The 14,402-nt window shown below is 36.2% G+C and overlaps 1 protein-coding gene across 1 annotated transcript in view; it reads left to right on the forward strand.

Annotated features, from left to right (window-relative positions):
* The window catches only part of ZGRF1 (zinc finger GRF-type containing 1), a 96,186-nt gene that overhangs the window by 1,765 nt on the left and 80,019 nt on the right, over positions 1–14,402 (forward strand). The window contains exons 2-6 of the mRNA XM_023740216.1: positions 1,392–1,482; positions 4,171–4,251; positions 9,213–9,272; positions 10,911–11,096; positions 11,308–13,588. Coding sequence (XP_023595984.1) covers positions 1,462–1,482; positions 4,171–4,251; positions 9,213–9,272; positions 10,911–11,096; positions 11,308–13,588 — 2,629 coding nt within the window. The 5' untranslated portion in view covers positions 1,392–1,461. The remainder of the gene's footprint in view (positions 1–1,391; positions 1,483–4,170; positions 4,252–9,212; positions 9,273–10,910; positions 11,097–11,307; positions 13,589–14,402) is intronic.

The following is a 14,402-nucleotide window of genomic DNA, read 5'->3' on the forward strand; positions in this document are numbered from 1 at the left end:
CACCTTGACTTCCTCTCCATATGAAAAATCTATGACTACATTTTTCAGTCCCTCTTTTTTGTTTTAATGTTGTCATCTTTTACATATTGATGTCTCTGTTTCCCTATTTTCACCATTTTAGCTTTGATTTATTTTTGTGACTTCCTTGTCCGGGTTGATACCTGGTTGCTGTGTCCTGTGTTCTAGCCTTGGGTTGTTATCTGATGTTACTGATTTTCTAACCAGAGGAGAATTGACATTTCAAACAAGTTCCCAGATGATGATCATGCTGATCCAGGGACAATACCTTTGGAACCACTGCTTTTGAGGAAAAAGAGAAAAAGAAAAAGTTTCCTTGTTAATGTCTATTTACTTTTTCAAGTCCCCTTATTAATGTAAGTAATGTAAGTGATTTTAGATTTCCAAATTCGCCCACAAAACAGTTTTATCCAATATCATAGGATAGCTGCATACCCATTGCAGCAGTATGAAAAAGATTTTTCCTTGCAGAAGTATTATAGTGCATATTTAGTGCTAGATACTGTCGCTAGGAGTTGGAATCGCCTCCATGGCAATGGTTTTGCTTTGTTTTATTTTTTACTGTGGTATAGACTTTAAAATGTAAAAGGAAAAAAATTAAAACTCAAGGGGGCCATCTTGTGGTGACCATAGCAATTCATAAAAAACTTTAAAAATTTAACCAGTGTGTAAGGAACCAAATCTGTGGTGGGAAATCATATTTTCTGATACATGCTGTGCTATGAAACCTGGAAAAATACTTGCAGACTACTAGTTATATGTTGGACACCTGGTGGTGTAGTGGTTAAGAGCTCAGCTGCTAACCAAAAGGTCCGCAGTTCAAATCCATCAGCTGCTCCTTGGAAACCCTATGGGGCAGTTCTGCTCTGTCTTACAGGATCGCTGTGAGTCGGAACCAACTCAACGGCACCCAGCACCAATACAACAACAATTATATGTTGTACTTAGTTTTGTGTTTGTTTGTTTTTTTTACTTAGTCTTTGTCTTTGGAAAATTGCTTTCCCACAGCAGAGCTATCACTCTTTTACTGTGTCTTTAAAAACCCGTTGCTGTCGAGTTAATTCTGACTCACAGCGATCCTATAGGACAGAGTAGAACTGCTCCATTGGGTCTCCAAGGAGCGGCTGATGGATTCCAACTGTAAGTCTTTTGGTTAGCAACCGTAGCTCACCATAGTTCTTAACCACTGTGCTGCCAGGGCTCCACTGTGTCTTCAGTGGCAGATAATTTGATCATACCTCTGTTTCTGTCTGTAGTTAGGTAGTTTTGGAACTCTTATTCCTCTTTCCAGTGTATAGTTTGTGTCGAAAAATTATATTTCATGCTTATATGTCTCATTAGGGTAGAATATTTTTTGTCGTTTTTTATTTTAGATGGTATAAGTAGTTGAGTAACCACTGAGTATTTGCTGGACCTGACTGGTTTATAACTTCAGAAGAAACAATGGAAAGCCAAGAATTTATTGTAAGTTTTTACCTGTTTTCACTATTTCCTTTCCTTCCTTCTTTCACTCCTTCCTTTCTATTATTTCCTCCTTCCTTCCTTCCATTTCACAAATGTCTTGTTAGTGTTGCCAGATTTAGCAAAAACAATCAAGAGGCAAAAAACAGGATGCCCAGTTAAATTTTTTTTATTATTACCATTTTTAATTTTATTGTGTCGTAGGTGAAAGTTTATAGCGCAAATTAGTTTTTCATTAAAAAATTTATACACATATTGTTTTGTGACATTGGTTGCATTCCCAGCAATGTGTCAGCACTCCTCCCCTTTGCCTTTCCACCCTGGGTTCTCCATGTCCATTCATCCAGTTTTCCTGTCTTCTCATCTTTGCTTTTGGGCAGGTGTTGCTCATTTGGTCTCGTATACTTGATTGAACTAAGAAGCACATTCCTCACGGGTGTTATTGTTAGTTTTATTAAAAAAAAAACAACCCAAACCCATATAAAAAAACCAAACTCATTGCCGTCGAGTCGATTCTGACTCATAGCGACCCTACAGGACAGGGGGTAGAACTGCCCCATAGGATTTCCAAGGAGTGCCTGGTGGATTCAAACTGTCTACCTTTTGGTTAGCAGCTGTAGTGCTTAACCACTATGCTATCAGGATTTCCTGTTAGTTTTATAGGCCTGTTTAATCCTTGGCTGAAAGGTGGACTTTAGGAGTAGCTTCACTATTGAGTTAGCTGGCTGTCCGGAGACCATAGTCTTATGGGTTCCTCCAGTCTCTTTCAAACCAGTCAGTCTGGTCTTCTTTTTTATTAATTTGAATTTTGTTCTACATTCTTCTGCTCTGTCCAGGACTCTTATTGTGATCCTTGTCAGAGCAGTGGTGTTGGTAGCTGAGCTCTGGGCTCAGGCTGGTGGAGTCTGTAGTTCATATGATCCATTAGTCCTTTGGACTAATATTTTCATTGTGTCTTTGGTTTTCTTCATTCTTTGCTCCAAATGTGATGGGACCAGTAGATGTATCTTAGATGGCTGCTCGAAAGCTATTAAGACCCCAGACACTACTCACCAAAGTAGGATATAGAACGTTTTCTTTATGAGCTGTTATGCCCATTGACCTAGATATCCCCCGACACCATGGTCCTCAGCCTTAAGACCCAGTAACTCCATCCCTCAAGGTGTTTGGATATGCCAAAGAAGCTTCTATGACTTTGCCTTGTTCAGGTTGTGCTGACTTCCCGTATATGGTGTGTTGTCTTTCCCTTCACCAAAATTAACACTTGTCTACTATATGGTTATCGATTTCCCCTCCCCACCCCGTCCCTCCCTTGTTAAATTTGAATGTCAGATAAACAATGAATTATTTTTAGAGTAAGTTTGTTCCATTCAATATTTGGGACATAAAACCCATTGCTGTTGAGTCGATTCTGACTCATAGTGACCCTAAAAGACAGCAGAACTGCCCCATAGGGTTTCCAAGGCTGTAAATGTTTATGGAAGCAGACTGTCACATTTTTCTCCCACAGAGTGGCTGGTGGGTTGCAACTGCTGACCTTATGGTTAGCAGCCAAACGCTTAACCACTGCACTACTAGGGGTCCTTAGTATAAGTATGTTGCAAATAACAGGAGCCCTGGTGGTAGAGTGGGTAGGAGCTCGGCTGCTAACCAAAAGGTCGGCAGTTTGAATCCACCAGCCACTCCTTGGAATCGACTCAATGGTAGTGGGGTTTTATCTTTGGCCTAGTATTCATGTTTGTTATTCAAAGTCCTTTGTAATAAATTCTTTGGAAACTTGGGACCAGAGAACAATTTTCTTTCTCTTGAAGAATTGGCATGTCTCTTATATCTGGATCAATGGTTCTCAAACTCTTTGGTCTCAGGACCCTTTTACATGCTTAAAAATTATTGAGGGCCCCAAAGGGCTTTTGTTTATGGGGATTATATCTACAGATGTTTTTCCTGTTAGAAATTAAAACATTTTAAATATATTTATTAATTCATTAAAAATAACAATGATAAACCGATTACATGTTAACATAAATAACATTTTACGAAAAACAGTTATATTTTCCAAAACAACAAATACCACAACAAAAAATATTGAGAAGAAGAGCATGGTTTTATGTTTTTGCAAATCTCTTTAACATTTGGCTTAATAGAAGACACCTAGATTCTCATATCTGCTTCTTTATCAATTATTATAATATTAGACATGACATAACCTCTGGAAAACTCCACTGTATGTGCCTGAAACAATGAGAGTGAAAATGCAAGTAATGTCTCAGTATTATTGTGAAAATAATTTTCACTTCACGAATCCCTGAAACCATCCTGGGAACCTCCAGGAGTCTCTGAACCACACTTTGAGAACTGCATGGATCATGGGTACTGTGTAACCCCATACGCTTTTCCTTTCCTACCAATGGCTAGCAAGCTCAGAATTACTTTTGGTGCTCCGTTAACTTTTCAGTTTCTTCCTTAGATATATACCTCCCCTTCTCTCTTCCCCCCACCTTTTACTACCTAATGTTTTTCTTATTTTTTTTTAAAAATTAATGTTTTATTGTTATTGTTCTCATGGTATCTCTGCTTTTATTTCAATGAAAGATGTCTTAAATATTTTTTTTATGTAGGAAGGATGTATAAAATGCATAACTTTGAATACATATAAATTGAAACCATTTCTTTTGTACTTTTGGAAATAAGGTACTTTATACTCATCAGAAGATAAAGAAGTCAAAAGTATGGCAAGATGGAATCCTGAAGATCACCCACTTAGGAAACAAGGTAAGAGCAAAGCCATCGGTTACAGACTCCAAGAGCTAGGTTCTTAATAGATTCATATTAAGAAAATTCTGTAGATGATAAAATGTCAGATATCATCGTACACTGACTTGATGTGGAAATAGATATTGTCAAATGATTCTAACATTACAGTGGTTAATTTGTGCATAATAAAAATTCAGTGTTTTGAAATTTGTTTTGATTTCAACAATTCTTATAAAGTGCTTACTATAAGCCAGTCGTAATGCTTTGATTTAATCTACATAGCTCTCCTATCATTGTTATTGTTAGTTGCCATTGAATCAAATCCAACTCATGGTGCCGTATGTAAAACAGCAAAATATTGCCCAGTCCTGTGCCATATTCATGACTGTTGATATGTTTGAATCCATTGTTGTGGTTATTGTGTCACTCCATCTCATTGAGGGTTTCCCTCATTTTCGCTGACCCTCCACTTTACTAAACATGACGTCCTTTTCTAACAGCTGGTCTTTCCTGATGACATGTCCAAAGTAAATGAGCCAAAGTCTCACCATCCTTACTTCTAAGGGGCATTCTGGTTGTATTTCTCCTAAGACTGATTTGTTTATTCTTCTGGCAGTCCAGGGTATATTCAGTATTCTTCCCTAACACCACAGTTTCAATGTATTAATTCCTCTTCTTTTTCTTTTTCTTTGTGAGGCTTTTACATGCCTTTGAGATGATTGAAAAGACCATGGCTTGGATCAGGCGCACCTTAGTCATCAAAGTGACATTTTTTAAAACTTTGAAGAGGTCTTTTGCAACAGATTTGTTCATTGCAATACATCGTTTGATTTCTTGACTGCTGCTTCCATAGACATTGATTGTTACTCCACAAAGAATGAAACTGTTGACAACTTAAATTTTTTCTCCATTTATTATGATGTTGTGTATTATATTCTTTTTACTGATAATGAAGGTAAGGCACAGAAAGATGAAGTAGCTTGCCCCAGCATCTCACAGCTAGTAAGTGGAGGAGTCGTATGTGAACCTAGGTTTTTGGACTCCAAAGCCTACCTTCTAACCATTCTGCTGCCTCTCTTAATTATATAGGACACGTCGATGAGATCTGTGGTCTCCTGAAGGAAGTCCATACTGCTCTACCTAGCAGTTAAAGATCTCCATATTCTGCCCTCATTCTACCTGTCATTGTGGGGTTATTAGTATCCCTGAGGGAAGCTTTTTAATATAGAAAAGGCTATTTACTATTATTTTTTTTTAAAGTAGTATTTAATTTATTAAAATTGCAAATAAAAAAATTCTAGTTTTGCCTTAAGCCTTCAGGTTAACTTACAAATCCTATTGAACTTATAAACTTAGTTAAGTTTAATAATCACTCTCAGTGGGGTCTTTGCTGAATGTTCAGTCAGCTGAAGTTGAACAAACTAAATGGTTTAAATAGTCTTTTAACAAACATAAATTACCTTAAATATTTTATATTAAAAATTCTAAACATTTTAGTTGCCTCTAACAAGCAAAACTTGTCCAAGTACTTAAGCCCCTCTTAATTCTAATCAACTAAACTTGTAAATATAGTTAATATTAGGGCATTTTAAGTATTCTAGTATTATTTATAAACCTAGTAAAATTCACTTATCCCTTTGTTTCAGTGAAAAAGTTGCATATCCAAAATGAATTTCTCAATTACACTTTTTAAATTGGAATCATGAGGCTAATCTGTTAGATAATTTTAAAGTGTAAATTGTCTAAAACTGTACAAATACCTTTTAAAATTAAAAATAACTTAAAATTAAAAATAACACAGATATTTTAAATATCAGATATTCACTGATTACGTAACTACTAAAACCCATTTATGATCTTAATTTAAAAGTGGATGGAAGTATGAAACAGTTTTAAACATTTGAGGAACTGTAAGTAATTAAGTATGGCTAGAACGAAGGGCCCATGTTGAGAAATGGTAGACTGTAAAGCTGAAGAGGTAGACAGGAGCCATTATCATGAAGGACTGTGTGTTCAACCTGAGGAGCCATTGGAGAATTATGAGCAGAAGAGTAACATCACGATATTTGTGTTTTAGAAAGATCACTTTGCCAGCAATGTGAAAGTTAAGATGAAAGTCAGATTGGATTTAGGAAGACTGTTGTAGTAAAGAGGGTATAGAATAATCTAGACAAAAGATGGTCTCACCAAGCAGGTATTAGCAATGACAATAGAGGGAAGGGATTAGGGAGAAGTTATGAAAATACAGAAATCTTCAGGTCTGGATATGGAAGGTAAGAGGAGAATCCAGAATGACTTTTAGGTTTCTGTATTATGATTACGGTACTGAAATAGGATATCTCAAAAAGATAAGCAAGTTAAGAGGAAAGGATGAATATTTTATATTTTGAGTTCCATTTTGAATATGCTGAATTTGAAGTGCCATAGAAACACTCAAGTAATTGCCTATATGGACCAGGAACTCAGCAAAGAGTTTTGGCTACAATATAGATTGGCATTCCCTGGCATTTAGATGATATTTGAAGCTATTCAAGTGAATTCATTCATTCATTTAGTCAACAAATATTTTTTGAGCACCTATTATGAGTTAGGCACTGTTCTAGGGGATGCAGCAGAGAACAAAACAGACAAATCCCTAATTTCATGGAAATCACATGGGGGAGACAGACTAAATGACTATGTATGTTTAGTGGGTTAGACAACCAGCAAGGAGTTCATTGTAGCTGTACTAGACTGAACAAGGGCAAGAATGGTAGAAGATAGTGATAGAGAGTTAATGGGAGCTCAGATTGTATAGCATTATTGGCCATTCTTAGGACTTTTGCTCTTAGGGAGCCATGGAGACATAGGAAGGATTTGAGCAGAAATGTGTCATCATCTGATGTGTATAGATGATATCACTCAGAGGAAGAATAGAATGAAAGGAATAGATGAACAAGGATAGAGCCCTTGGAAATATTAATTTTTTTAGCAGCATTATTGAGATATAACTCACATACTGTATAATTCATCCATTTAAAGTATACAATTCAGTGATTCTTGGTATACTCACAGAGTTGTGCAACCATCACCACAGTCTAATTTGAGAATGTTTTGTCATGCCAAAAAGAGACCTCAACCCCGTTAACAAGTCACTGCCCTATTAACCATGGAGTCCCCGGGTGGCGCACATAGTTAAGCACTTGACTACTAACTGACAAGCTGGCAGTTCAAACCCACCAAGAGGCACCTTGGAAGAAAGGTAATCTGCCTCTGAAAACCCTATGGGGTACCGTTCTGCTCTGCGACACATAGGGTTGCCATGAGTTGGAATCTACTTGACAGCAACTGGTTTGCTGTTTTTGGTTACCCATTACCCACCCTCACCCCCCCCAGTCCTAAGCAACCACTAATTCATTTTCTATCTGTATAGGTTTGCCTGTTCTGGACATTTCTTATGAATGGAGTCATACAATATAGAGTCTTTCGTGAACAGCTTCTTTTATTTAGCATAGTATTTTCAGGGTTCATCCATGTTGTAACTTGTTTCCTTTTTTTTTTTTTTTTAACTTCATTCATTTTTGTTGGATGCCGTTGAGTCGATTCTGACTCATAGTGACTCCATGTGACAGAGTAGATCTCCCCCATAGGATTTTCTTGGCTGTAATCTTTATGGAAGCAGATCACCAGATCTTTCACCTACAGAGCTGCTGCATAGGTTCAAACCACCAACTTTTTGGTTAGCAGCCAAGTGATTAACTGTAGTGCCACCAGGGCTCCTTCATTCATTTTTACTGCTGACTAATATTCCATTGTATAGGCAGACCACATTTTATTTGTCCATTCATCAGTTGGTGTACATTGGGTTGTTTCCACCTTTTGACTAATACTGAATAATGCTGCTGTGAATATTCATGTACAAATTTTTGCATGGGCATGTTTTCATTTCTCTTGGGAATATGTCTAGTAGTAAAATTGCTGGGTCATATGGTATCTCTATGTTTAACCTTTTGTGGAATTGCCAGAATGTTTTCCAAAGTGGCAGAAACACCAATATTTAAGAGGCAAGTGGAAAAACTGCCATGAAAGATGGCTAGAGCCATAAAGGGAAAGCCAGAAACATGGTAGTCACCTTAGCTCCTTTTTTCTCCCTTACCCCTCCCATTCAGTCGGTCAGTAAGTGTTATCCATTATACCTCATAAGCAATTGTCTTATCCCCAGTGCTGATGTTTTATTTCAAGCACTTATCTCCGTGATTCTCCCACCCTTCACCATTGCAGTGATCTCTTAACTGATCTTGTCTCCCGTTTTGCTCCCCTCTAATGCATTCTAAGGAGCCCTGATGGTGCAGTGGTTAAAGCACTTGGCCGCTAACCAAAGGTCAGCAGTTGGAACCCACCAGCTGCTCTGCAGGAGAAAGATGTGGCAGTCTGCTTCCATAAAGATTTATAGCTTTGGAAACCCTGTGGGGACAGTTCAGCCCGTCCTTTAGGGTCTCTATGAGTTAGAACTGACTCAGCAGCAGTGGGTTGGGTTAATACATTCCAGGAGCCCTGGTGGTGAAATGGTTAAGCACTTGGCTTCTAACCAGAAGATTGGTGGTTTGAACCAACTCAGTGACTCTGGGGGAAAGACCTGGTGATCAGTTTCCATAAAGATTACAGCAGTTCTATTCTGCCACATGTGGTTGCTGTGAGTTGGTGTCACCTAACAACAATGCATTCCACTTCTGTTATCTTCCCAAATCTATTCCAAGATCCTCATGGCAGGAATTACATTCTTGAATTTTTTATGTGTATGCCTTTACTCTCTTGCACTGAGTAGCTGCTGAATAGATATTTGAAATGGATGCACTTTCAAATCCAAGTTAAACAAAAATGGGTAATCCTTTTATTATATGATTTACTTGTATAATAATTTTTTATTTGCTACTGAAGAGGTTTAAGAAAAGTAGAATTATGTTCTATTCCTTTTTAACATTCATTTTGTTTTAATATAGGCAATTTTATATGATGACAAAGGAGATTGTCTGGACAGCATATTTCTTAAGCACCTTGAGGTATTTTAATGTGGTTGTCTTATTTTAAAATTATTGTTTTAAAAAACTTCTTAAATACTTCCTTTATGAACGTTGTTATTAAAAGGTATAGTCATAGTACTAATATTAATAATTATAGCTAGTGTTTTTTGAGCATTTATTATTGGCCAGATTCTATGCTAAAAGCTTTTAGATATTGTTTTGTTTAGTTCTTACAACAACTCTGTGATATTTATAGATTAGGAGTGCAGTGCAGAAAGGTTAAGTAACTTGCCTACATTCATAGAGTTCTTGTGGTAGGACTGGGATTCAAACCTAAGAAGTCCAGCTCTACTACATGGCATTGATAGGCAGATATCTATAATTACATCTATAATTTTTAAAATTATTCCATTTAAATATTTTCTCAAATATTTATTGTTTGCCCCCATTGGGAAAAAGGGAGGAGGGTGTGGAATTAAAGGCATATTTTAGTATAATATAAGGATGTTAGAGTTAGTGTGGCCTGGGTTCATTCTCCATCTTCATACACTTCCTAGTTAACCTAATCTCTCTGTCTAACTTCCCTACTGTAAAATGTGGATCATACACAGTCTTACTGGGTTGGTCTGAAGATCAGAAATATATTATGTAAACTGCCTAGCAATTTAGTACAGTGATTCTAAACGTGTTAAAATATATATTCTTATTACCATTGTGTTGATTTTTGTCTGTGGTATTCAATTCATTTTGAAATTTTACATGACATTAGTAGTGGAGTGGTATTTTTGGCGCCCTCGTGGCGCAGTGGTTAAGCGCTCCACTGCTAACCAAAAGGTTTGAATCTACCAGCCACTCCTTGGAAACCCTCTGGGACAGTTCTACTCTGTCCTGTAGGGTTGCTATGAGTCGGAATTGACTCAGTGACAACAGGTTTGGGTGTTTTTTTGTTTGTTGTGTTTTGTTTTTTTGTGGCATTTTTACATTTATCAATAGAGTGTCTAGGAGAGGCACTGCCTTTGTTGGTGCTTATTTGATGGTAACTACTGTTGCTGTTATTTTATCTTGTAAATCATTTCATTAGTAAAAAATTAATCTGATACAGATTCTGTGTATTATCAAACTAGGTTGATAATTTTATTTTTATGCTGCAATCAGATGGTAGCTAGTGCTATATTTTATTCATTAAAATGCTTTCTGGAATATGTTTAAGTAACTGCAATAATTTATATTAATATTGAACTTAGAATAATTATGAGTGTGTATCTAATTCAGGTCCATTTATAAAGGTATATAATTAATATTTAATAGCTTTCATTTATTAAAAAAAAATTGCATTTATTTGTATGGATCCTAAGTGAACTCCTTGAAAATGCATTTTTTTCTTGCTCGTCTTTGTGTCCCCAGCATGTAACAAAGGGCCTCACATAGACCCCCTGTATGTATTGCTTAATGAACAAATTAATGGATTCTTTTTTGTTGTGTTATTATCTGTATTATTATTTTTATGCTTGTTGATAAATAACCAGTGCATAATAACATATTAATTAAGCCATTTATTGATTCATTCAGCAACTATTTATTGATTGTGTATCTTGTTCTGTGTTAGTATGGTGTGCTTACTTGGGCACATAGATAATCAAATAATTAGATGTACATGATGTTGACATTTATTCTTAGGTGAAACCTGGAGATGACTTAGAAAGTGATCGATACTTAATCACAGTTGAGGAGGTTAAAGTTGCTGGAAGCATAGCTCCTAAGCAGAATGTCATTAAAGAAGCAGCCGAGTTAAATTCAAGGAGGTTTATCTCTTCGGGCCAGTCCCTTGGATGTCAGCCTTCTGGTTTAAAAAGGAAGTTTCCTGTAAGTTTCTCTTTTGAGAATAATAAATCAACATATATTTATGAAATCATTTCAGGAAGCAGTGATTTTGAAGCTATTGCACTCTTAATTATTACTTTATCTTAGACAAAGGACATACTTTTTTTTTTGCCAGTTCATTAAATATTCTCTGTATAGGTACTGCTATTTACCTATTAATAGGTAATTATTTTAATTGTTTCAATATTTTTAGGGCTTTCAATTGCCACGTCAAGTGCCAAAGAAAATGGTTGCTACAGAAAATGGTCAACCAGCTGCATCGCTTGAGGCTGAGAAGTCTGGTCCAACTTTTCTTTCTCCATTCTATAGCACATCTCCTTTGTTTTCTACTGCTGGCAAGAAAGATATAAAAAATACACCAACAGACCCTGAGAACATTGTTGCTTACAAGAACAGAGAGAGAAATGACATGCCTTCTTCAATTGTCTCTACTCCATCCTTTAAGGTTAACCCAGAAGTGCTATCTAGTGAGAATTACTTTTGCTCTCCTGTCAACTCCGTAAGTGAGCACTCAGACTCTTTACTGGCAAATAAGCCCATGAAAAGAGATAGTTTGGCATCTCACTGTTTAGGAATTTCACAAAACATCAGGAGCAAATCACAGATAGTAGCTCTTCTAAAGTCCAAATCAACTAGTACATATAAAGAACAAAATTCTGAGATTACAGAATATTTTCCACAGATACATCCACAAGAAAGTATGACAATTCCTACTAAATCAAGGTGCTTAGTTCAACAAGAAAAGTGTGCTGAGGTGAAGAGCACAGAACGTTTACACTACCAGCATCAGTCAGAAAATACTGTAAGAAATAAAAGCCGATGGGCCATGTATTTATCCTCACAGAGTTCACCTATACATTCTTCTGATATAGACGGAAGTGATATAGAGAAGAAACCCAAGGTCCAGGGAGATGAAATAAATACAAACACAAAAGACCTTTCGGTACAAAAGAAGGAACATTTCTTTGAAACATATGCTGAAATGGGGGAAAAGTATAATGAAGACAAGCAAGTAGATAATAATGATCCATCCTCCTGGGATCAGGAAATAAATTTTGAAATTCCTCCATCCCGTGAAAGCTTTAGCTTACCAGTTACATATAGCAATGCAGAACATGATGGCTTATTATCAGTACCAGAGGCTCAAGGAAATAATAAAATATCTTTTAATTATAATGACCAAGTATCCATAAAAGGACCAATTCTTATTAGAGAAAATGCTCAGGAGGTAAATGTATGTGGAACATCAGAAAGAGAGTATAAACAACCAGTGTCTTCTCTGCCAGAAGTGGAGCATCTACAAACTGAATCTTCTCTAAGTAACAATTTTAGCATCTCTGATGATATTACAGACATGTTTTCTACAAGTAGTGCTAATAATGAAGGAATTAATAGTATTAATGAACCTATGAGTAATGTAACACAGCCATTTTGGGGAATAACTTTTGATCTGAACAATTTTGAGACCAGTGACACTGAGAAGGAATCACAGGAAAGCAGCAAAATTTCCCAGGATTCAGATCATTTGGTAAAGGAAATTTTGGTTAATAACGACAATTCATGTGTTCAGAAGAGATGTGAGGATATAAGCTGTAAGGAAATTGGCAGTGAACATTTGCCTCTCTTAACGTCTATTGGTGACAAACCTATAAAGCCATTACCTATTAAAGAGACTCTGCCATCACAGTTTAGTGCTAGAACTTGTGTGGAATTTGACAAGGGACCTTATAAAGCTGAAAACACTGGAAAAGAAATAGAGGAGGGCTATAATGACACGTTAAGTAACTCTGACTCATCTTTAGAGTGGACTGATGATATATGTGTAGATTATAATGAGACTGCGAATAAGTCTATCCAAAAACTCAAAACTGTCTATGATTTTGCTTTACTCCCAAATAAATCTAAAGGCATAAAAACAAATTTACATATTCATCAATTTTTAAGCAAGGCCACCAGTCAGACTCCTGGAAACAATAGCCAATTTTCAGAAGACACTCCGCCTCAGCCTTTTATTTTGGGAAGTCACTTGGACAAAAATGAAGAACAGGTTTTATCATTAACCTCTAGTAATGACAACAGTATCCAGCTATTAAATACCAATCAGAATCATTCTGAATATATCGCACTTGGTAAATCAAATACCCAAGTTTCCAATTCTTCGTTTTACCCTCTGGGAAAAGAGCATTCTATTTCCAAAAAACCAGAAGCACATAGTCCTAAGTCTGAAGATTTGGGAAGGATTGAGAGTTCACCCCATGAATGCATTGAGATAGAAAGTGTTGGAGATTGTAAGCAGTATTACAGTAATCCTGGAAATTCTTCAGGACATTCTGGATTAGTAAATAACATTTCCCTGTTAAGATCTCTGTCTGAACACAGTACAGCTTTAGAAAGCTTGGAAATGCTGAAAAAGAAAAATACATCTTCTAAACAAGGAACTCAGCAGACATATGCGCCAGATAGCAGTCCTGAAGGTTAGAATGACATGTCTGTTTTGGATTGTTCTCTTTATAGCTCAAAGGATGAGAAGATACTTGCTTCCAGAAGCTACATTAAAGAAGTATATAGTGTTTAAATAGGTAATACATGTACTTAGTAAAATGAATTTTATTAGGATAATGTAGTAAAAAGTAAGTCTCCTTCCTATCACAGTTCCTTAGTCCACTTCTCATAATTAGTTTTTTGTGTATGCTTTCAGAAATATTCTATGCATATATAAGCCCATATAAATGCACATATATGTGGCTAGATATCTCTTTTTTATCCTTGTAGACTATCTCTTAAGAATAGTAAAATGTCATTTTGAAAATTAGAATTTTATAGGACAACATATTTCCTTTGATATCATTTTGTATAATTTTTTTTAATTGAGGTGAAATTCACATAACAAAATTTACCATTTAAAAGTATACAGTTCAGTCATGTTTAGTGTATTCACAATGTTGTGCAACCACCAGCTCTCTTTAGTCTCAAAATTTTTTCATCACCCCATTAAAACACCTTGTACCCATTAAGTAATTGCTTCCCATTTCCCCTTCCTCCCAGCCCGTGGTAACCTCTAATCTGCTTTCTGTCTCTAGAGTTGCCTATTCTGTATATATCACATAAAAGGAATCATACAATATGTGAACTTTTATGTCTGGCTTCTTTCACTTAGCATAAAGTTTTTAAGGTTCATCCAAGCTGTATCATGTATAAGTACTTCATTCCTTTTTATAGCTGAATAATAGTCCATTGTATGTATATACCACAATTTGCTTACACATTCATCTATTGTTGGACCTTTGA

This window comes from Trichechus manatus, unplaced genomic scaffold (assembly GCF_000243295.1).
Source record: "Trichechus manatus latirostris isolate Lorelei unplaced genomic scaffold, TriManLat1.0 scaffold00150, whole genome shotgun sequence".
Lineage (NCBI taxonomy): Eukaryota > Metazoa > Chordata > Mammalia > Sirenia > Trichechidae > Trichechus > Trichechus manatus.